Here is a 25,430-nt window from a genome sequence, read left to right as displayed (position 1 = left end):
ACTGAATCACGTTATACACCTGAAATTAATATAACTAATATACTGCTATATGACAATTGTATCTCAATAAAAAAAATAATTCAGGAAGGTCCTATTTATTCCCCTCACTTTCTCCAAAGGTAATGTATATATAACTATATTATATAGCTATAGTATGTATCAAAACCAAGAAACTAATATTGGTACAGTTCACAGATCTCATTCAAATTTCACCAGTTTTACAGACACTTGTATGTGTGTGCGCTGGCCCACAAGAACGCTTTTGTGATTCCATGCAGTTTTATCATCCAGGCAGATTTGAGTAACCACCACCACAACCAAGGTATGGAACTGTTTCATCACCACAAAGATTCCTAACATTAGCACTTTTTAATTACACGCTTCGCCCCCTCCCGCACTTCCTACCCATTGCTGGTGAGAATAAAACGGTACAACCACCCTGGAAAGGCTCAACAGTTTCTTTAATAATTACACATTTTAAAAAGTGTATGTTTATAAATGTGTGTAATGTACTGTGATCCCCCTCCTCCCTGACTTCTCCATTCCACTGCAGGCATCCGGACAGACTTTGGTATCCAAAGACAGCCCTTGAAATGCATACGAACTGATTTCAAATGGAAAGTGTATATCGTGGTACTATTTCCTCCTGGGTAGGAGTAGGCTGGAGAGACTGGAATCCTCCCCACCAAACACATGTGCCTGCACCACGCGCTCCATCACTACAATCACAACCACCACTTCCCTCCAAGTGTTTCTGGACTTTTACAACCGCAAGTGAGAGCAGATGTAGGAAGATTGAGAGGAGACTGGGATTCAGTCCCCAAGTTGCTCAAGGGAAACCCCCCCGCACAACTCCTGAGTCCCAGAGACTGTGGCAAGGGCTGGGGCGGAGCCTGGAGAGGGGGCTATCCAGGGGAAGAGGCGGCAGCAAACCCTGGTGGGAGGGCTGGAGGCTGCTGTCACTAGAGGAGTCCGCAGCGCAGAGCGCGGGTCCGGTGCTGCGGGAGCACCGCGGCGGGCCCGGCGCACGGCCCCGCGGACCCCGCATCTCGGCGGGCAGAGCCTCGCCCACCCCGATCCCCTCCCTCTCCAGCCCGAGCTGCGGAGGAACAGCAGCGCCTGGCACGTCTCTGGAGGACCTCGGGCGCAGAAGAGGAAAGAGAGCAGGCTCCAGGGGGACTGGAACGGCAGCATGCGCCCGCCGGGAGCAGCCTCGGCGCCCACGGTCTGAGGCTGCAGCCTCAGTTCGCCATTGTGAGCTGCGCCGGGGGAGCTCGCACGCGCCTCGGTCCCCCCGGGGCCGCGTCCGCACCGCGATGGGGCACCTGCCCACGAGAACGCGCGGCGGCCGCCGCCTCCTGCCTCTGCTCTGGCTCTTTGTGCTGCTCAAGGTAGGGGAGCCCCCCGCCCTGCTCGCGCCCCAGCGGTCCCGCCCGCGTCCGCGCTCTGCCGGGGGAGGGCGCGCCCCGGGGCGCGAGGGCCCGGCCGCGGGGAGCGCCGGCTGTGCAGCCTGGGCGCGAGCTTTGTTGTCCTTGCATGTGCGTGCTCCGGGCGTTTTTGAGGGATGGGGTGGAAGAACGGGGAAGTTTGCTCCCTCCAGCTTTCCACCTTTGTGCTCTTTTACCACAGCTGGTATCCACATCAAAGGTGGGCTTGTTAGATAGTGTTTCCCTAGGCGGAATGAGGTCACTTTTCCTTCTGGTCACTACTGCACCCCAATGCTGCTTAACCTTACCTCTCTCTCCCCAGTGGTGTGTGTGCGGCTGCTTTGTCTTAATTTACTTTCTGCAGGAATTAGACACCTGGGGCTGAGCTCCCAGTTTGCAAAAAAAAAAAGACTGCCAGGGTGGGTCGTGAGCATGGGTTTCTTTGAATAAGGAGCGTGAGCTTGAACCTGGAGAGGACCCTTCTCCCCAAGTCTTCATCTTCAACCTGATAATTCCCTTTGCAAAGTCGTTAGACTTTCCCCCACCTTATCTACAAAGGCTGGTACCTCTAAATTTAAATGACAGAAAAATCTGTAAAATTAACTTTTTTTGAGTTCTCTTTGGATCATGGTGCTTTAGGCTGTTATTTTGAGAAAAGTGAAAGGGAAGGGAGCTGCTTTAAAAAAAAATCCTAGTTTGACAACGGTACGGCACATAAAATCTTTAAAATAAATTTCAGCTAGATGTTTGGTTGGAAAGTAGTGTGAAGTTGTGAGATCATTGTCTACCACTTGTGTCTTCAGTGTGTCTAGTTTTGTCATACTCCTTCCTCTCCTGGCAAAGTAGAGTGTCGACAGGTGCCTGGGAGCTATCCTTTCAGCACCACCGTGATAGCTACCTTAGAAATAGATGAATCACTAATGGATGCGAATGTTTCCTTACCAAAGAGTCGCTTTCTGCTTACATGCACCATTAATTATGAATGCTTGACAAGGAGATAGTGGAACGGGACCAATGGGTTGAGAACAAGATCAATTTTAAATATTCCATATTTTTATTTATCTTAATGGAAAACAGGAAAATGGTTGCAAGGAAAAAGAGCAACTGAATGCATAAATAAAATTCTATATTACACTTAATATGTTTTTACATTTTTTTCTTAAGTTGTAAATAATAATTTTATTTAAAATCTGGTAAATAATAAGCTTGGCCCTGTGTTTTCATTATAGGAGATTGCTCTTTTATTTTTTAAAAATTTTTGAAGATTTTATTTATTTATTCATGAGAGACACACACACAGAGAAAGAGAGAGAGAGAGAGAGAGAGGCAGAGACACAGGCAGAGGGAGAAGCAGGGAGCCTGATATGGGACTCGATCCCCGGTCTCCAGGATCACGCCCTGGGCTGAAGGCGGAGCTAAACCTCTGATCCACCCGGGCTGCCCGAGATTGCTCTTTTAGCACACACCACAATTATATTACTTATTGAAGCTTTCTATTAATTTTTTTATTTGTTAAATTCTGTCATAACTATTATGTCTATGCAATACTTGTCATGAATCCAAAGTGGGGAACTGCATCACCACACATTTTTCTAAGTAGCAGTTCAGATTTAACATGCATGATATCTGATCCAAACCCAACCTCTAGCACAAACGCAGGTTTTTATATGAATTCTTAATAATGAAAGACAAATTCAGAAATGGTCAAATTATGAATTTGACAGTGGAGATAGAGTGCTGCAATTAAAATGCAATAACTGTGGCAAAACTTTTAACCAAAACTGGATATAGATGTGAGAAATTGCAATCTGTATTGGCAAAATGGTATTTTCAAGACTGTAATAGAGATTCACCCTGTTCCACCACAATAGGTGTATTTTTGCACATTTGCAGATTGGTGTCAATTATGGTTAACTGCATCACATAGTAAATACATGACAAAGCTTGCCATTTAAATAAATATTGTAATGGACAACTAATTTTGTAGAGTAAGTCTTTACCCTTTATTTTATGTAAATGCAGTGTTTGTGTCACCAGGATATAAACTATATCACAGGAAAAAATTATATGTTTATACTTAATACCCATGCGCCAGTCTTCCAGGTATTTCACATATGCTATTTCATTAATTTTATTTTGTTACCATTGACAAAGGATGTTCAAAGTGTCAAATTAAGCACAAGGGATAATGCATTTACATTTAGAAATAGTATATTACATGATAAATTGGGTACATTGTATAATCTCTTTATAATTTGGAAATACGTTTGCATTCAATGTATTGAATAGGTATCAGTAAAGTAGACCTAAAAACAATTCCATTATTAAATAGCACATTGTTGATTGGTTCTCAGTGATAAGATCTCTGCGCTGAGTCAGAAACAAACCATTTATCCAACCTCCCCAAAATCTCTGTAGCTCTCATTATGTCAACAAAACTTTCACTGCTCCATATGAAATATCTCCCATATAAAAATGAAAATTCCTAAGGGCCATACAGTTAGATAAACCAACATGGGAGGCTTGATTTATAGTTTTATCTTTTCCACAAATCAGGAGCAAGCAGCTGGGTAAAAGTGATAGGAAAGTCTGAAAAACTGAATCTGTGTAATTGGCTATAATCAATTTCATTGAGATAGCCTAAATGTGCCTGGCCATGGAAGTCTTTATGTATCATTCCCTATGCATAGCTAAGTGACAGCAACATTGGATCAAGCATCTCAGATTGTCTAAATCATCCACTGTATGTTATGAGGCTAATATCTTCATAATTGATCCTGCATAAGCACAATGTTGATTATGAAATTTTAAAATTTCATATCAATATTGATGGCATATATAAAAAGAGAAAACAAAAGTAGAACTCTATTATCAAGTAGACTGGGAGCCTACTAATCTGAAAGTTTTCTACTCACATATGAATGTGAATGAAGTAATTATCTGATGAGCCTCCCTCTTGTGCATCTTTCCATCCTTCCCAATGAAAACATGTAATTTCTCTCACTTGGCCTATCTTTAATAAACCTCTTCCTGAAAATCGCTTCCTGTCTCAGTTCACTTGATATCAGTATTTTGTCAACTAAGATGCAAATTGTAGAATATGACATCATAGGAATTTAAATTCTGCCTTCCCTGAAATGGTGCTCATTAGTAGTCAAGTGGAATGTTTCACTAAACTCATAGGCTTGGCATGAATCCTTCTTTCTTTCCTTAACCTCCTCTCTATATTTTCTTCTGGGTCTGCTCTTACCTGATATGTAATGAAAGAACATTAAATTTGAAAGAGGCCTTAATTATATTATCTGAAAAGAAGTTTGTGTTTAGTTTTATACAGCATGAGTGTTATGATGTTGGCCATAGTACTCCTATTTAGGAGAAATATCCACTCTCCAAGGTCTGTATGCTTTTCTCCACTTCCCTGTCTCTCTCTCTGTCTTTCCCTCTCTCCTTCTCCCTCACCCCCTCTCGTTCACACTTGTGTGTGCACATGCACACCAGCACACACAGAAGTTTCACTTCTTTGTGGAGGTTTCATTCACAGTCTATATTATACAATATTGGCCAATGAACCATAACCTTTTCATCTTTCTGAAGCAGCCTAAACCACTCCCCTAGCAATGAAGTTTGCTGTCATTAACTCCTCTGTCAACTGAATCCTTTGATAAATGTTGTTTCAACCTTTAATTTTTATCTTATTTTATTTTCTTTTGTTGCCAACCTTTTAGAGAAACCCTTTCACATATGACATCCCCAGCAAGCTGAAGAAGGTTCACTGGGCTGGGCTCCTACTGAGGATTGGCTAATAGTCCTTCCCACTATACTCATGTTTACTTTTATTCTTTGTTGTGTGAGAGATTGTTTTTATATCAAAGAATAAAAAATTCACACCATACTTCTGCCTCATTTTGGTCCACAAGAAAATACACATCTATATGCATAAGTAATTTAAAATGACGTCAGGGTGGTACTTTATTTTTAAATGTAGCATTTTTAAATGTAGCACTGTTTCTAGCATCTAAATAACCAACCTAAAGGTGTTTTAACTTATAAGCACATTGACTCCTGAGCTTTATGAATATACTTCCAGCTTGAGTCTTGGGAATTTGCAAAGGACCTTTGGTGTTGGTTACAGTTGTGTACTTATTCAAACCATTGTGATTGCTAGCAGTGTAGTTCAGTAGAAGGTTTAACAGGGATGACCACAAATATTTATTTCCAATTTTCTTCTTAATACCTTCTGGTACACAGTTCCAGTGCTGTTGCATTTCCAGAAGCATAGTCCCTATTGCAATGATGAGCTTTACTAAAAAGCACCTGGTATGCTCATTTTATTACTCCAAATAAATGTATTTTTAAAATAAAGGAAAATATATTATAATTTTTGTATTATATATTTATATAATTATATATATTTATTACATAATTTTTGTCTTCCACTGTGCATAGTATGTTAAATTAGGCAAATAATAGAAGCTTCATAAACAATTAAAATTTGCAGCATTATATAGTTTCTGACTGAGAAGTAGTATTTAACACCACTTAAATGGTTCACAAGTAAAGTGAACACATTTTTAAGGAAAACATTATAAAATTATCATTATGTGAATTAAATCATAATTACAATGCAGTCATTACACTTAAGAATAACAAAGTGCTATCAATTCCTTATATAAAGAACTTATTAAAATCATAAATCAAAATACCAGTGTGTTATTTTTCTTCCAAAAATGTAGCACTCTTGGTTGCTGGTTTATTCACCAGTGTTACCTCAGCCGCTATATCGTCAATGAAATAACAGAGTTGAAATAATAGAGGAATTGCTTTCATTACCTCTATATGTGACCTGCAACTTCACCCAATGCCCAGCTATGGAGATCATGTTCTTGCTTTCTCTTCCATATCATCATTCTTCTGTGACCACCAGAACTACAACTGACAAAGATTTTTGCATGCTTCTAATAGAATCTCCCTCTAATTTTTGCCATAACTTGACCCTTGAGGAGGCCTTTTCTGTTCCCTAGTCTTGGTTCTATCCATAGTAGTGTTTAATCTAGGAGCATAAGTCAAAGCCTTAAAGAACTCCTCTTTTTTTTTAAGATTTTATTTATTTATTCATGAGAGAAACAGAAAGAGAGAGAGAGAGAGAGAGGCAGAGACACAGGCAGAGGGATAATCAGGCAATCAGGCTCCATGCAGGGAGCGCGAGTGGGACTCCATCCTGGGTCTCCAGGATCATGCCCTGGGCTGAAGGTGGCGCTAAACTGCTGACCACCTGGGCTGCCCTTAAAGAACTCTTCTATGATGGCCTCAAATACCCATTGGTATCAGCTCTTTCTGCTGAAATAAATATGTGAGAGAGTTCTTTGTGCTTGTGCCCTTGGTTTGAGGAGCCAAAACAAAGTTAATATGGCACAAGTAGAATGAACAAGAAGGTGAATGGGGTAAGATGAACCTAACAGCAGTATACAGAGACTCATCCTCCTCTCTCCTGCTGCTCCAACAGGTTCAATACTGTTTCTACCAACTATTCAGAACAATATGTAAATAACTTTATTAAGTACTTCTGGTGTAATCTACAATCACTAATTACTCCTAATTAGTAACTTAGTCCTTTCACAAGCTTGTCCTAGATCTCTAGAGTGCTGATCATTAGTTGTTTTTTCCCTTCTGAACATGGCGCTTTCAAATTTATTTCTATAAGTACAACTGTATTTTATCCCAGTGTCAGAAAATCATTCTCAACTCTTTCATTTAGAATCTAATTCTCCAGTAAAAGGTATCTGCTTTCCTAGACATTTCAGTTACCTAAAAGACCAACTCCTTTTACTTCTGAATATATTAAAACCACCTAACAAACAGAGGGTATTTGAAACAAGGTTGTGGTGGTTTCTTGATAAGAAAGGTTTCTCCTGGGATGCCTGGGTGGCTTATAGTTGAGCATCTGCCTTTAGCTCAGGGCATGATGGATCCTGGGATCGAGTTCCGAATTGTGCTCCCCACAAGGAACCTGCTTCTCCCTCTGCCTATGTCTCTGCCTCTCTCTGTGTGTCTCTGGAGAATAAATGAGTAAAATCTTAAAAAAAAAAAAAAAGAAAAGTTTGTTCTTACCTTTTTGTCAGGAAATTGAGATGAAAGAGGAAAAAATGATACAAGCTTAGGAAAATGCTTCAGAAACAGAGTTGGAAATAGGACTCTGAGTTTCAGGATTGTCTTACAAATTATAAATATGCATAGTAATTTCTGTAACAAAATGAATATAGGGAAAATTAGGGAATCAAATGAAAAGGTTTGATGAAAACAAATGTATTGCCATCCTTCTATTTATATGCAAATAAATGTATTTCCTTATTGAGTACTCTTCCTTTATTTGGTTTCTCACTCTTCCTGAATAGGAATGCTGTGCAACTCATTTTTTTAACAAAACTGGTCCTATCATAAAGTGAATTAAAACCAAATGAACCTGGTAATTTTTGTACCCTTACTAGCAAATAAAAAGAATTTCTCTACAATGTGAGGGTCCAAAATCAGAATTGTATTTTGTAATACTAATGTATACGTGATTTAAATGATGAATCTGTGCCTTTTTCTGAAGCCCCTCATTTAACTTTTTTTCAGATAAATGAGACTTCGTTTTGTTTTTCTCTTTCTGCCTGCCTATTTTTTTATAATAGATTATTTATGTGTGAGAAATTATCATGGGTCTACCAGGCCCTTAATTCTGTTCCTTCATTATGGCCCTTCCAGTGACCAAGTGAAATGCAGAGAAAATTCTGTCCCTTGTTCCCTTTGCCCTTAACCTGTGTCAGAGGCCATCTATAGTCTTGTGTCCTAATCTAGATTGTGATTCCCTCTTGGGTCCTCCCACAGGAGTTTGTGATTGGCATGTACAAAACCTGATGTTAGAGAATTCATAGAATCGGCAGTGCCCTTTGTATATCTGGTCAGATCTGAGATCTGGTTTCTAACTCCTTTTCTGTTATTTTCCGAAACAGGTTTTCTATTTTGAAACTCTAGCATTACTACCTTTTGGTTCTGGATTTAACTTCTGGTTAATCCCTCCCTAGTGTTTAGTTTCCTTGAAAGAGAATCCTGTAAACTTTTTTAGTTGACCAGTCTTTCCCCAAAGCCAGAACTGTCCCATTGAGACGTTACTTTTCTTCTTCCACACGAAATCTGTCTTTCAGATTCCAGGGTAGTGATTGATTGTCCAATTCCATTCAGTTAATCAAACATTGATTGCATATGTATTGTGTGCCATGAATTGTACTACATGTTATAGGTACAGGAATGGTTAATAGTCAGTTGGATTCTCACAAGTGACATAGTAGGAAAAATGGAAAAAGTCATTAAAATGTAGTGAGATTTTGTTTGTTTAATGGAGGGAACTATGGTAATATGTTAGAGGAGAGACTCGATTTCATGGTTTGGGAAATGATGTCTTAAAAGATGATACCCGAGCTGAGCCTGAGTTAGAAATATGGACATAAAGACAGAGAAAACTGCATGAGCAAAGGACTCAGGTTGCCAAAAGTAAGGCAGAGTTTAAGAAAATACAAGTGTGTACAAAAGGAAAAGGGAGTGATAGATGCCAGATCAGAGAGACTCCTATATGCAGTGCCAAAAACCAGGATCTTTATTTTCTAGGTGAAGAGGATCATTGAAGGCTTAGTCAAGGCTTAGTGGGGTAAGATTTGCATTTCAGAGAGAGCTTTTGGCCTCCTGAAGGTGGAGTGGGCCTGGAAACAGTTCAGCTGCTAGGAGGGTATTATAATGGTCCAATTAAGAGATGACAAATGTTGACCCTAGGGTGATAGGAAAAGAAACTAAAAGAAGAGAGACAATGGCTGTTTTTTTTGTTTGTTTTTTTTGTTTTTGTTTTTTTAAGATTAAAACTAGCTAAATTGACAAGACTGGCTAGATGTGGGGAGCTGAAAAGGGAATTTTCATGCTAATTTCCAGGTAACTGACACCTTTGCCTGAAATATTGCAGTTTTAACAATGTGTACTGGGTAGTGTCCATTCTCTTCCAGCTTAGTTTACCACCTTCTCTGTCAGGCTTCTCTATCTCTACTACTATCCCTGTTCTACACCTTGATTAACAGTCTCTTGATTAAACTTTCTAGGATTCCCTTAAGTGTCCTACTAGGACCTTGACTAATACAGGACAGGATGAATTTAGTGTTGAAGTGCCAACATCTTGAGTTTGAAGTGCCAAAAAAAAAAAATGCAAGTTAATAGATATGCGTCTGATGTCCAAGGGAGATGGCAGGCCTGGAGATGTGAATGAAGAAGTCCTAGCAAAGGGGAAGTTTGAGGAAGGGCCGCGAGCCAGGATGGACCTTAGGTATTACTAACATTTAATAAGGAACCTAGGAAGATGAAGAAGAAACAGCCAGAGGTATAAGACGAAAGCAGAATCACGGAAATCTTGGGTCTAGGAAATTCCAAGTGGGCCAATAGCATCAAACACAAGAGAAAGATCTTGTAAGCTAAGATCTGGAAAATATCTTTGGACTGAAAGAAAGATAGATAGGCTGTTGGTCTCTGTGGAGCTTGGGAGAAGCTGAGGAGAAGAGAACCGGTCACTTCATAGCTAAGAAGAGCATAGGCATCAGGGCAGAGACACTTGATTTGAATCTTGGCTCTCTCAGTTGTGCCATTTATCAACAAGCAGGATGTGGAGAGTTATTTCACTTGAGTGGGGGCCCCTTCAGCAGTCTGTTGTATTTATCTCAGAGGATAATTGCTAGGCAGGAATAAGTGAGATAATGATGTAAAGTACTAAAACAGAGCCTAGAATACAGTAAGCACTCAATAAGTGCTATGTAAAAAAATTTTTTTAAAAGAAAGCAAGAAATAGGATGATAAAAATAGCTAAAGCAAAATCAAAGAGTTAGAAAAATAAAAATGTGTTTAGAGCAACATCTTCCAAAATATGCTCCATAGAACAGGAGAGACTTGCAATGTCAACAGATGTTATTAAAAATAAACACTTCTGTGGTAACATGAATTTGGGTAGTAATCAATTTAACTTTGTGTAAACTGCTATTAGTTAATTAATTATTGTTATTTTTGTACCAGGACTTCTCAGAGCCCCTATTACGTTTTTATTTTAGAACCTCTATTATGTTAATATGCATTGTGTTTTCCAGAAGGGAGATCTAGCATGTAGCATATCCCAAGTTTGACTTGTAGAATTCATTTTCTAAAAATAATTAACGGGAATAGTGATTACACTCTAAGAAACAGTATCTGTGCTTGTACACTAGACACTTCCTTTTTTCCTTTATTACCTTTTTTTTTAAATGAGAAATGTAACCTTAATGATAAGAAAAACATAGCAGCAAGATCAATTATAATTTAAATCTCAGAGTCAGAAGAATTTGCATCAAGAAAAGCAACCATTCTCAACTTTCCTATCAGGGATGTTCAAGAAACTCTTAGAAGAAAAAAAAATGTACATATTCTCCTTATTTTATGGATTGTGTTAGCTCTAGTTTTGGTAACTGTATATACCAAAAGGTTCTTTGGTTTTTGGTTATTAAAAAGTGGAAAATTTGGGGCACCTGGGTGGCTCAGCTGGTTAAGCAGCTGCCTTCGTTCAGCTGCCATCAGGTCATGATCCCCAGATCCTGGGATCCAGCGCCGCATCAGGCTCCCTGCTTCAGGCTCCCTGCTTATTGGGGAGTCTGCTTCTGCCTCTGCCCCTCCCCTCTACTCATACTCTTTCTATGGCTGGCTCTCTCTCTCTTATAAATAAATAAAATCTTTTTAAAAAACTAAAAAAATGGAAAACTCATTTTAACCCTATTCTTCAATATGATCATCTTAATATATAACTTGGGAGAACAATATATTTTGTTCAGCATTGTTTGTCTTTAATATTATTGCCAGTTAGTTATAAATGGTGGAATCACTATCAGCAGAGAGGCAGCTATTCCACTTTTAGACATCTGTTTCATTGTTTGGTTGGTTTGGCTTTGAGATGAACTATTTCTGGTTGTAGCTTTCACACATTACTACTATCTCTGTTTTACTTTAGTTGAGCACTATGTTGTGACTGTTCTTGCTTTCTTGCATGTTCTGAGTAACTGCTTGCCAAAGGACCTGACAGGTTATAAAGATAAAATGTGAGAATCTTGTCATCTCTCTGTCCTGTCCTCAGCCGCCCATCATACCACTTTAAGTTTATACCAGCCCCAATTTTCTGCCCGCTACCCTTTTTTCTCTTTCGTGGCCACAATGGCCAGTTGGGTAGAAGGCAGTTCTCATTCTTCCAGTAGAGTCCTGTGGGGAAGGGTTTGAGAATGCTAGCATGAGAAAAATGTACATAATAAGTATTTTATAAATATGGATTTTATTTTATTCCAGTCTCTGTTCAAAAGATATTGTCTCAACATGTCGTTTGTAAACAACCAATCTAAAATGTCCCCATCAGGGGTGCTTGCATGGCTCAGTTGGTTAGGAGTTGGACCCTTGATCTCAGCTCAGGTCTTGATCTCAGAGTCATGAGTTCAAACTCTGCGTTGGGCTCCATGCTGGGTGTGAGACCTACTTAAAAAAAAATCTCCTTAAATTTTACCACTTTTACCCAGGTTTATTTTCTTTAAAAATGTATAACTCACCACGTGATATTGTACTGGATCTTTATTATTACTTGCTTATCTACTGGAATTCTGGTAGATTCCATGACAGTAAGGACTTTATCCATTTTGCTCACTGCTATATCCCAGCTTCTAGAAGAGCACCTGGACCTTGATAGATATGTAGTAAATACTTGTTGAATAGATGAACAAATGTTGAATGAGTAAGTGGGGTGGGAAAGGTCAAGCAGAAGTTATGGGACAGTCTAGAGGAAAAGTACGATGTGAGCATGCCAAGAGAAGGGAGCTGCTACATAGCGGAGACGAAGTAGGAAGGAGGGTCTATCAGGGGAGTGGTGCTGACTGGGGCTTGGGAAGAAGGGGAGTCAGAAGGAAGAGATGGTCTGGAAATGTTGCTTTGTTGATCTTGTGGAGGGAGCAGAGGCTTTATTATAAATGAAAATGAACTCTTTTAGGCACCAAGATAAGGTTCCTCATATTTTTTTCTTGCAATTTCATTAGGTTAGAATACACCACTAAGTATAAATGATATATGTGGCCAAGCAGCAGATGGGTTCTCTTGTGTGATGAATTCTCAAATACAGTAAAGTTAAAATTTGGATTTAAAAAAATATTTTACTTATTTATTCATGAGAGACACACAGAGAGAGGCAGAGACATAGGCAGAGGGAGAAGCAGGCTCCCTGCAGGGAGCCTGATGCAGGTCTCGATCCCGGGACCCCAGGATCATGAATTGAGCCAAAGGCATACACTCAACCACTGAGCCACCCAGCTGCCCCCAAAACTTGGATTTTTTTGGATCACTTATTCTCTGTCTTATTCACTATGTGCATAATATACTTTAACTTCTAAAACAAAGAAGCTTCTGAGTTTTTAAAATCTGACAGTATGCTCTTTTCTTGGCTTTACAATTTGAAAATATCAAAATGAAAATAATTTTATAAATAATGTTCTCCCTAATTTTTCTTTTACCTTGCATGTTGATGTACTCAGATTGCCTCTCGACCTCTAAACTCATTTTTTGAAACTCACATAACTAACTGAAGCTAGATGATAAATTATTAATTTTCTATAATACCTAAAACTTATGATTTTCTTTACTCCTAAAAATGATGTTTTTAAATGCAGAGGAGTACCTTATAGAAAAAATTTTAAGTGGATTTTAGAAAATGGATGTCTTTTCGTGTATAAGGTCCCAATAGGTAATTTTATACAGAAATAAATGGTAGTTTTCATACTCAGTTGAAATACTAGGTAATAAATATTTTATTATCCAGAGCATCTGGGTGTTATAGCTGGTTAAGCATCTGACTTAGGCTCAGATCATGATCTCAGGGTCATGAGATTAAGCCCTACCTAGGCTCTGTGCTCAGCTGGGAGTCTGCTTATCCCTCTCCCTCTCCTTCTGACCCTCCCTTGACTCATGAGTGTGCATCCACTCTCAAATAAATAAATAAAATCTTTAATATAAGTAAGTAAATAAATAAATACTTCATTATCCATTATAGGCAGTTAAATGGGATCATTAGTGTTGTAGTCCTTAAAATGCTAGTATATATATACCAAAAACCTGCATTGTCAAGATTTTCAAATGACAAAAACACAAAAGTATGATTAAAACAAATGTTATTACTTATGTAAATCAGTATTTCACAAGAGAATTGAAAGGCATTACATCAGTTTGTAATGTACCAGTCTATATCTATAGTCTACTACTGTGCTGGTAGAGTGTGGAAGTTTGGATTAGTTGGAATTTTTTTCTATTACTTTAAATTTGGTTATATTTGTCAATAAAGTAATATATCCTTTATAACTGAGGAAAATTGTGGTCAGATATGTACTCACATACATGGCTATAAATCACAATTCTGTGATTAATAAATTTCCTTAAGAGTAATAATCTGCTTTTTAAAATATCAAACCAAGGTTTCTGGAAACCTTTAAGAACACATTTATATGAGTCTCTTTCTGTTTTGCATGGTGATGTCAGAATTAGACTACATCATCCTTTCTCTTAGATAAACCAGGAATTTCTTATTTAAGTCAAGTTGGTGGCCCATAAAATAGACATTCTAGTGATATTGCTATGGCATTTTTATTTACTTTGACTTTGTGTTGAAACCTAAAGTATAGTCATAAAATCAGAGTGTTCTTGCCAAATACTGCAAAGTAAAAACATCATTTTTACAATAAATGCCAATACCATTATCATAAGAAATGCATTATTACTTGGATGCACTTAAAATTCCTAGATTTTATCTAGGAAGAAAAATTGGCTTCTTAAGTTTCTGAACAAGTTGATTAATAAGGTGAATAATAAAAAGCCAAGGGAGTTCTATATTGTCTGTAATGTATTATTAAAAAGTGAGTCATGTGGTCCTCCCTTAAAGGATTATAGAAAAATTCTATATATACATATGAAACGTATCGGTACAATAGAGTTATTTACATATAGACATAGTGATGAGATGTGGCCAGGTTCATTTTTTCATCATCACAGAGAAATTCCTCTGCAGTTTCCCCTAATTTATACTTTTTAATTAGTCTCTCGGAAATGAGTACAGACCTCACTCAAAATTGTTAGGTACTTGGGATTTGTAATATGGAAATTCTAGTGTTATCAAAACTGTGTTAAAATGATTGCAAAGGCTTAGAATTAAGTATTATGGACTTAATCCTAAAAACAGCTTATCACTTGCTTCTTTTTAATTAGCTGAAACTGTTAAATTTGCTAAAAATCAGCCATTCTTTAGTGGAGCTCCATGTTGCTTCCTTGAATTCATTTTTTTTTTTTTTTGCATTTTTGCAACTAACAAAGGACATCTGTATCTTTAAGTCTGTTTTCATCTGAGTGATGCACCATCTTCTTATTTATTTATTTTTTTGAAGGCTAATTGGGGAACCTAATGAGAATCTTTCTATTGAAATTCTTGTTGCTGTGCCGAGGCCTTCAATTAGCCTTTTACTCCGTGGCTTCTGGAGGTTCTAAAGAAAAGAGTTCTTAATCTGAAATCTCTAAGTAAGTATGAATTCAGGTTTGCATCATCATACACAAGAATTTTATAATAATGGATTAAGAATTCGGAAATTAATACATGTTCACTGAGGAAACTGTGTCAAGTACAACATGCAAAAAAGAAGAAAGCAGTCATTCCTACACACTCTATTCCAAAATAACCACCATCTGGGGATATAGCATTCCAAATTTTTCCCAATGTCTGTGCATCTAAGTATGTTAAAAAAAGTATCAAGTTATCCTACTATTTTAGCATACTCTTTTCACCTAAATGTGTTATGATAATTTTTTCAAGCATTTCAGTCCTCTGCAGTTTAAGAAATTAGTCCATAGGTCTTTGGGTCATTTGTATTCAATTCCCAATTATATTTGCTTTAGTTAAGGATGTAGATAATTATACATGTTGATTATGACCACAAAGTGTTGGGGAGTGTCACCTATATGTATGTCTCTCACCACTGTGACTATTTAAGAATTAATCACATAGAGGAGTGCCTGGATGGTGCAGTCCATTAATTGTCTTGACCCTAAATTTAGGCTCAGGTCGTGCTCTTGGGGTTTTGAGATTGAAGCCCTGCATGGAGCTCCACATTAGACTCAGAGTCTGCTTGAAATCTTCGCCCTCTGTGCTTCCCCACCACACTCTCTCTCTCAAATAAATAAATCTTAAAAAAAAAGAACTAATCACATGGAAAAACTTCAGATGCTATATTTATTATCCACTTATCCATAGCTAAATACTATGCATAAAAAATTTAAGAATATAGACTTTTTAGTCAAAAAGATGTAGAATTTCTGATCTTTTTATAGCAGACACAAATTACAGTAACTGCCCAGATCACCATTCCTTCCATGGCCAAGTCTGCCATCTTCTGCACCACCTGTCCTCCTTAGAGGAAACCTCCTTCTTTCTGATCCATATGTGCTAAAAGATAATACCATCCTCCTACTTGGCTTCAATGCCCTGAATAGGGTGCTCTGTCAAGAGGATGAATACCTGACTGAAGATAAGCTCATTTGGGGATTGTGCCTCACTAACCATCATCTTTGAGATTAGCATTGATCTAAGCCAAACCTATCAGAATATATCCCTGTAAGTATTTTCAAACTGGCAATGGTAGGGAAGAGTCCTCCCCTCTCAGTTGTGGGGCTATGACAGGAGCTAAAACACACGCTGCTAAGACATGAGCTTGGAAGCTGTCCCCAACCATAAAACTGACTCACAAGAAGACATTTTCTATTTTTATTTTTTTTACAATGTAATTTCTTTTTTTCCCTAAGTTTTTATTTAAATTCCAGCTAGTTAACATACAGTGCAGTATTAGTTTCAGGAGCATAATACACAGTAATTCAACACTTCCATACATCACCCTGCACTCATCAGGACAAGTGCCCTCCTTAATCCCCTTCACCTATTTCACCCAACCCCCACCCCACCCCTCTGGTAACTATAAGTTTGTTCTCTATGATTAAAAGTCTGGTTCTTTCTCTCTCTCTCTCTCTCTCTCTCTCTCTCTCTCTCCCTCTTTCTCTTATTTTTTCCTTTGCTTGTTTCATTTCTTTAAAGTTTTTTTTTTTAATTACTTATTCATTTGAAAGAGAGAGAGAGAGAGAGAAAGAGCAACCAAGCATGAGTGGTGGGGAGAGCAGAGGGAGAGGGAGAAGCGGACTCCTCACTGAGCAGGGATTCCCAAGACCTGGAGATCATGACCTGAGCTGAAGGCAGACACTTAACCATCTGAGCTGCCCAGGAGCTCTGTTTGTTTCATTTTTTACACTCCACAAATGAGTGACATTTTTTGACTGAAAAGGAGGAAGGAACAGTAGAGACTTCAGCAAGACTATCTTTCTTTGCGAGACTATCTCATTTCTCAGACTCCAAAGAGTCAATCCATAGGTACTCAAAAAGATTATTAAACAGCAATCTACTAACACATTCATGGTTGTCAAGGGTTAAAGATTAGGGGTCATGAGGGGAGAGGTATAAATGGCTACTAAGGGTTAGCATGAGGGAGCCTTGTGATAATGGAGAGTTGTATATCTTGATCGTGGTGGTAGTTACATTAAGTTATACTTGTGATAAAAGTGTGTAGGTCTTTACATACTCATATACAAATAAGCACATAGTAACTGTGAAATCTGACTAAATTCTATGGATTGTACCAATGTCAATTTCATAATTTGAATATTTTCTTCTTTGGATATGCAAAACGTCAACATTGGAGGGGGCAGGGTGAAAAGTGCCTGAGACCTTCATGTACATTTCTTTGTGACATTCTATAAATCTGTAATTTTCTCAAACAAAAAAGTTTTTAAAACTTTAGTAAGTTCCTTCCTTCCTTCCTTCCTTCCTTCCTTCCTTCCTTCCTTCCTTCCTTCCTTCCTCCCTTCCTTCCTCCCTCCCTCCCTTTCCTGTGCCTGGCACTTTGTTAAGTATTTCAACTGACTAGTTGACAGATAGAGCCTCTTTCTTATGAGGACTGTCTCAGAAATACAATCATTATACTTGCTGGAAAAGTAAAGATATCTAAGCAAACATGAAAAAGTCAGGAAAATACCCAAGGACCTCTATAAAGGGACATTAGCCACAGACTCAAATGCATTACAAGAAAGGTTGAGTATTGAACTACATTCTTACAAGATTTATCTATTGAGTTCTCTAAAGGATTACAGGTTATTGGCCCTTTTGTAATTCCCAGAACGCCAATGTGAGAGACAATATTTTAATGACTCATCAGAAAACAGTTAAAATGGAGTGATGGAAATTACCATTTGGGGAAGTAAGGACAAAATACTTTTCTTGATTGCTAAAGCTATAGCATTCTTCCTTTCCTTTAGTTGTTATTAAGTAATGTATCTGGAAATAATATACACAAATTAAAATGAAATAAAAAGTGTAAGACAAGCTTAGGAGGCTTGAGTAAGATAAGGGGGGATGAATGAAGGAATAGAAAGGTGAGTAGGTTTTTCACTCTTTCAACCAATCAATCACCAAACATATTAAACTGGACATGTAAGAAAGGTGCTGTGCTCATCGTTTTTAAGAATGTAGAACAAAGTTATGCCCTCAGGAAGTCTGTAATGTAAAGGGAAATAATATAAACATATAGCAAATTGAAAGGCAATATGTGACTTACTCTTGTAAGAGACTCCTGAAGTAGTCATACATTTATTTGCAAATGAATGAGACAGAGGACCATATGCAGCAAAGTGCACTTGCATTCAGATAAGGGACAGGGTACTTAGGCTTGCAGGAGCACTAGGTTCATGAAGAAGACAGATTTTAATCTGAATCTGGACAGACAGAGTTAGATAGATAGACGAGGGTATGGAAAACATTCCTTACCAGGTTGGAGGACCTTTAGAACAAAAGTAGAAATGTGAGAAAATGTAGGCTCTGTTTAGGGGCTTGGGTAAAATAGGGTGAATGGATTAAGGTCCTAAGGAGGCTGAGTGGCTGGAGGTGGGGTGGAAAAGGCAGCTCCGCCCAGCCTACGAGCTGCCTATTCATAACCTCTGTACAATAGTGCTACAAAGGCAAACATTAAAATGAGTTTTAGCTCAGCAGTGGTGTGCAGGAAAAAAATTATCATACCTCATTTTAGCTTTAATTGCTTTTATAACTCTGAATTTGCTGGTAAATGCAAATGCTTAATTCTAAATACGTGTGCTCTGTCTTAATTAGATAAAATAATCCTCTGTTGGTTGGGTAGTTCAGTAAATTAGTCCCTAGGCTTAAACTCCCCTGGATCATGTTGTTTATGCTTTAATCTGTATGCACTCTTAGAGATAAATGGAAAATAAGTGGATTTTTTCAGAGACAAGTTGTAACTGTCAGCATACTTTTTTCAACCTTAGAAATAAAATAGCCAGTTGGTTTACCAACAAAATGAGTTTATTCAGGAATAGCAGAGGAATTGCAATTTGGGATACGCACACTATGCCAAACCACAGGCAAGTATGGAGAACAAAGGAGAGAAGTATTCTTTTATAGAGGAAAGAGGAATTTGGGAGGGGCTTCTGAAAGAGAAGGTAAGATTTTGGGGTTGTGGAGGCTTCTCATTGGCTGAATTGTGGGGGTTCTCATTGGCTGGGTGTTGCTGAGTGAGAAGAAGATCTTCCCTCCTCCTCCTGGGGTAGTAAAGTAAGCTGCTTCTTATCAAGTTATGTAAAGTTAGCCTAAAGGAGCGCTACATGCATCAGGGCTCCCCCTTCAGGACCTCCATTTTGAATGAGATTTTCTTTTACTTAGTTTCACACTTTCAAATTTATATACTCTGCATGTGACTAAAAATTGCCATGTTTATTATAAAAATTATAATTCATATACATAGTCTGTCATACTTGTAGACTCTCTTCTACAGTTTTAAAACTACAAGTAAAAACTACATTCTGCTAGACACAACTGAGTAAATCTCTCTACCACATATATACAAACATCTTACCAACTCAGCAATCAAGGTCCTACCAACAGTGCCACCCACATTTGTTTGTAAGGTGTATCCAAAAAGAAGCAACCTGTGCAGGTATCTCTGGCAGAAACAAAAAGATATGTTTTCAGAAAGCTCACCGTCTTACTGGAAATGATGGCGGTGATGCTGACAATCACTCTGACTTATTGAGGGGCTGCTGATTATTGGGGACGGTTGCAGGGACTTTACATGCATGATCTCATTGCATCCTTAGATAATCCTGTAATCAGCAGCAGTATTTTAATAATGAGTCAGCTGAGTTTCAGAGAAGTATTTAAGGAGGTAGGAATGAAACCATAAGACCTACAGCTGCATCATACCAATTTGTGTGAAAGCTCTGACATGGCTTCTGTTTCTTCGTTCACTAACTTATACCTTCTGTCTCTTCCTCTTAAGAGAGCAATATCCTGAGACATGGGAGACTGAATCAGTTTCTAAGTCATTGGTGGGGATTCCCATTTGGAAAGAAGTGGGGTACAGGTTTCTGCTGGAGACAGTTGGTTCCTGCTCACCCAGAAATCTTTCTTGCAGTTTCTCCTTTATGTCGGTCAGCCTGTCAGTCATATGTTCCACCTTCAGTTTAATGGACCAGGGGCTTCTTCACTTTGTTAGATAATTGGACAGGGACAAATATAATGCAAATGTTAATGTGGAGAGCTCATACCTTCAATTTTTGTACCGACCATTTAAAATCAATGATATAAGCACCCAGGAAGATTTATGCCCTGACTTTGGAAGCCTACAGGAGCTTCTGTGGCTTACTGGCTTTGTGTAGCATCTATACCTCAGACAGGCCTTTCCCCCCAAGAAAGATACCACCTGGACAAAAACAATTTTAACACTAATGTCTTCCTTTTGATTGCATTAGATTTGCAAATTAAACAGATTAATGGTGGTATTCTGTGTTCCTCTCAGCTCTTCTGTTTAATGCTCTTATCTGACAAAGTGTAAATAGAAGACATAATTAATTACTCATGACTTGCGTGTCAAGTTGCATAAAAAATTACATCCCCAAGACACCCATTATTACATATCTGACTGTTCTGTGAAATTGGTTTTGTAAAGAAAAAGCATACCTGAAGATAAGAGTTTTGTTTGTTTTTAGCTTTCTATTTAATTTACTAGAGTATCTGAAAAAGGAAAAAGGATTTTTTTTTCTCCAAAAAAATAAAACATTATTTTAAGGAGCTTACTTCATTTGCCCAAGGATGTGTTATTTTTGCTTTTTTATATTTTTCTGTCTGGTTATGAGATACTAAGCTCTGTATATGAAAATTATAAAAATGATGATGCTGGGGTGTCTCAGCCCGTTAAGTGTCTGCTTTCGGCTCAGGTCATGATCCCAGGGTCCTGGGATTGAATACCATGTCTGGCACCCTGCTCAGTGGGGAGTCAGCTTCTCCCTCTGCCTCTTGGCTGCTCATGCTCTCTCTCTCTCAAATAAATAAAATCTTTAAAAAAAATGATGATGCTTGCATAGAAGGACCCAGAATATGACTATTAATGCTTTAGAATATGTCCTGCTGAGAAATTATTAACCAAGTACACTGAGCCATACCATCCCCTCCGTAAATTATCAGAACCTTGAGCTGAGAAGTGTACTACCGTAGCTGAAAATAAACTAGAATAATTGTTCAGCCATTTCTTCTGTCTCATCTGTTTGAGTTGATCTGAATGAAATGAGGTCTGTGCTTTAACTGGAGAGCTCAGCATTTCAGATTTAGCTCTCAATCTGTTTTATGATAATTTCTGAAGGAACAGACTGCTCATGACAAAATGTGCTGTACTATTATTAAAGGTGTCCTGCCTTTAGAGATTTCTACCACTTTGAAGCAAAATGATGGGAAGATTTTTGAATGAGCATATTTTCTAAAGTTTTTAATATTTAATAAAATGTAATAGGTATCTCAAGTTGGAGAAAACCAAGTACCTGATGGAAAAAAAAATGTTAGGGTTATCAGTGAAACAAGGCAGCATAGAGGAAAGATTACTTGCTCACAATCACTTACTCACTTTACCCCTCTGTAAAAATGAAAATTATAATCTCTTCTACCTCACGGGATTACAGTGCAATCTAAATGAGGTAATCTCTGAAAGGACTTTGTAAATTGTAAAGTACAATTTACATATGTGATATTATTATATTGAAAATGATTATATCTCCTGTTTCATTTGCTCTGATACACGTTTTCTTCTTTCACATTTATGTGTATCTGTCCACGTGGTTAGTGGGTGTCATGGAGGCTATACTTAATACTGTAGTATGTTCTTTTGCTTTTTAAAAAATAAAATTTGCCCTATCCAAGTTAATTTGGGGGCATCTATAATCACAGCTTGATTATATGACTGGTATAATTTAATACATAAAATTTATTAAATATATATGTCTAATAGCAAGACATTTTCATGTCAGCTCTGCCTCTTGTCTACTGATCAGATCATTCAATAAAAAAGGATTGTTTTTATCTTACTTTGTACAGGTAATACTGTCAAGCATTCTATTCATACAATATTTATGTATATGATCACTACTCATCTTTCATATGTTATATTCCAACTTCATTCATTCATTCTTTGCATGAACATTTATTGAGCAACAATTATATGCTAAATCCTTTGGAATCATTCATTGTTTCTTTAGGTTTCACTCATCTGTAGGTATAAATTGGTACATATTTACAGTAACTCTTAGTATAAAGCAGTTGGCCACATCAGCACACGTGAGGCAACAGTCTTCTTCCTCTGAAGTGCCCACTTGGATATTTCTCAGACTATCTAGTGGGGCATTTGCTACAGAACCCCAGTTCCTCTGGCTGCTACCTCCGCCCTTCCAGGCCCTCTGTTCCCCTATTAGATGCACCCCCACCAACTCCACTAGGTGCTTACTATTCCTGCAACCTCAACACCTTCTCTGCCTCACTCAACAATTTCTGTCTCCGTGATAATGGATTTTTTACTTGGTCAAGCTTGTGTTTTGGTTTTGGTTTTTCCCCTCAGAGCTTGTTAGCTGTGAGCCTGTGGATTTCTGGAATTCTTGTGTCACTAATTCTTCAAGCATGTGTGGATTCCATTTAGACAGAAACTGAGATCTGATGACCCTTCCATCCCATAACACTACAGGAGCAAAAATTAATTATCTAATTTGATCTGCCTCTCCTTTACCTCGTCTACTTTCTAGTCAAGTCAAATAAACTGGTGGACAGTGAAATAATCAAATGCTTAATAGCATGCAGAAAGATAAACAAACAAACATGAAGACAACTTAACTACAAAGAAAGAAGAAAAGTTGTGTTAAGTACGTTCTGTATTATAGTCTTTATAAAAATATGGGCTCTTAAATTGAATGTGAAAATAGATACAAAGTCAAAATTTAACTCATATTTGATACTCTGCCCCAGGTATTTATTTCTCAATTCCTCTATAGTTGGGATATTACAAATTATTAAAAGCCCTATTTATCTCAAAAGTATTTGCAATTTACACTAATTATCCCAAATAAATAACCATTCTACATGAATTCAAAATTAAAATTTAAAAAAAAGCTCTATTGTCGACATGAATATACCCTAAATTGAAGAAGAATTTTATGTGAATCTATATAATCATTATCATGTTCTCACTAGAATAGAATAAAATAAATAAAACATGAAAACCAGGCTCTATTTCTTGAAAAAAAAAAGAAATTTACACCATTTTGAAATTCCTACTTCTAATTATTGTTAATGTTAAAAAATCCCAGAGTTATGGAAATATTGAGAATATGTTATACTTTAAATGTAATACTTGCTGATGACATCATTTGAAGAATCATTAGTGAGCATAACCCAAATGGTTCTAAAATACATTTATTTGGAAATTTAAATTCAAACAGCAGATCATCTTCCAGTATTTCACAAACATGGCACTGATTTTTTTAGAGCATGCTTGTCCAAAGGAATAAATCAGGATAACCAAGCTCCACTGGACCTCCCTCTATAGAAGTCTTATAAATCTTGGATATGTGCAAATAAATCAATGAAAATAATATCAGTTTCTTCCTTTTAACTCAGTAAATTAAGATTAATAAAACACCTATTAAAAGAGACAAAAGCAAATGTAGGAAATATTATTGAAGTGGTTTCATATTACAAATTAAAACTATATATGATCTTTCAGATCATACAAAATCCATATAACATTTCCTTAATGAAGTTTTCAAAATACAATGTGAAAAAATGGGTTTTAAGTTTGTGATTTCATGGCTCTTTTCATATGCTGATCTCAGTTCAATATCAAGTCTCTCTCTTTTCACAAACCATCTGGGAGATTGACAAGTTGCATCTCACCAGATGGCCTAGCATACCAACCTCTCACTTCCATGGCACCATACCTCCACGATAAATCCTGGAATGCTTTGATACAACATTTTTACTCAGGAAGGATTCCACAGCTCATGGCGTTAAGGGCCAGTTCACCACTACCCACCTCATTTCTCAAGGTTGAGACTGGATATGATTTCCACAAGTGCCAAGGTGTTCTAGGACACAGAAGAATTGATTCCAACTGTATATACCCACCAGCCTCCTATTTTCCTATCTTTCTACAATTTCTTTTCCTGCCCCATCTTTCCCTCTCTACTCCTTGCCCTATACTTTTAGGATTTACACTTTATATAGAGAGAGCCTCCCTCTTTCTTCCTCTTTTCTTTTATATAAATCATTGGGGGATATACATTAAAGCATCAGAAAATAACTACACAGTTTTCAGTTCTGGAAGTGAGGGGCACAGGTCATATCTTTCTGAATCTAGCATGCAGTCTGTTTATATTTTGTAGTGAGAAATTTAATTGCCTGTGTCATTTTATAGAATAACTTCATGTTGCAAAGTTATTGGCTGTGACTAGGCTTTCAAGGTCTTTCTACCTTTCTTTTGTCTTTATAAATAATAGGGAGGTTCTAGAGAAGTCATGAAGGACAAGGAGGTGGAAACGGCTTTTTTTTCCCCCTTATAACTTAGAGATCAAATCTGACTTCAATTTTTCCCCCATTCCCTTCCCTCTCTCTTCTGAACCCTTCTCACGAGTTTTATAAGTTCTTCCATCCCCTTAGTATTAAAGAGTATGTGTGAATCACAAATGTCTACACAGGGACTCCTGGGTGGCTTGCTCAGTGGTTGAGCATCTGCCTTCGGCTCAGGGCATGATCCAGGGATCCCAAGGTCCAGTCCCATATCGGCTCCCCTCTGTCTATGTCTGTGTTTCTCATAAATAAATAAATAAATAAATAAATAAATAAATAAATAAATAATCTAAAAAAGAAAAAGAAATGTCCACACATATGATAGGTCTTATTTCTCTGGTGCCTTGAACACCTTTTTTAAAAAACATATTCGATTTCAGCTTTCATTTTCTTGACTCTCTTTTCTCTTTCTTGACTTTCAGGCTTTCATGCCTCTGTATTCTCTGACAAACATGGAAACTCCTCATATCCTCAGGTCCATGATTTCAATAATGAGCCTAAGTGCCTGCCACGTTACTCTTCTCACTTAGCAGTAGCTGATGGCCATAGATGGGCTGCCAGTATAAGCACAAACCACAGTACATTAGAAGTACATTAGAGTGGTACGTTAGAACTTGCATCTAGGAACTTTCTTTCAAATCTCCTTTTCTACTTAAGTTTTCAAAATGCTATCTTATGTGTTATTTTATTTCTCCTGTTTCATCCCCAGCACAGCTATGACAAGAGCATGCTCCCAATCATTTTTATCTGTGAAGGTTTGTTTCTTTTTTTTCTCAGATGCAGAGCCATAGAAAATTGTCCACACCTTGCTAGAGATGGGAACAGCCTTTGCTCAACCCAATGGAATATTGATTCCAGGCAAGTTTAGCGGTCCCCTCAGGTGTGATTTTGTAGACTAGAAGAACATTAGCTAA

The 25,430-nt window shown here is 37.7% G+C and overlaps 1 protein-coding gene across 3 annotated transcripts in view; it reads left to right on the top strand.

The window, feature by feature from the left end:
* Positions 1-622: 622 nt before the first annotated feature.
* PTPRO (protein tyrosine phosphatase receptor type O) overlaps positions 623-25,430 on the top strand; it is a 241,875-nt gene continuing 217,067 nt past the window's right edge. For all 3 annotated transcript variants that reach the window (XM_035706991.2, XM_025455202.3, XM_025455201.3), the window contains exon 1: positions 623-1,391. In XM_035706991.2, the coding sequence (XP_035562884.2) occupies positions 1,317-1,391 (75 nt within the window). In that variant the 5' untranslated portion in view covers positions 623-1,316. The remainder of the gene's footprint in view (positions 1,392-25,430) is intronic.

Source organism: Canis lupus, chromosome 27, assembly GCF_003254725.2.
Source record: "Canis lupus dingo isolate Sandy chromosome 27, ASM325472v2, whole genome shotgun sequence".
Classification (NCBI taxonomy): Eukaryota; Metazoa; Chordata; class Mammalia; order Carnivora; family Canidae; genus Canis; species Canis lupus.
Note: the sequence above shows the minus strand (reverse complement) of the source record. Positions and strands in the feature narration are given on the sequence as shown.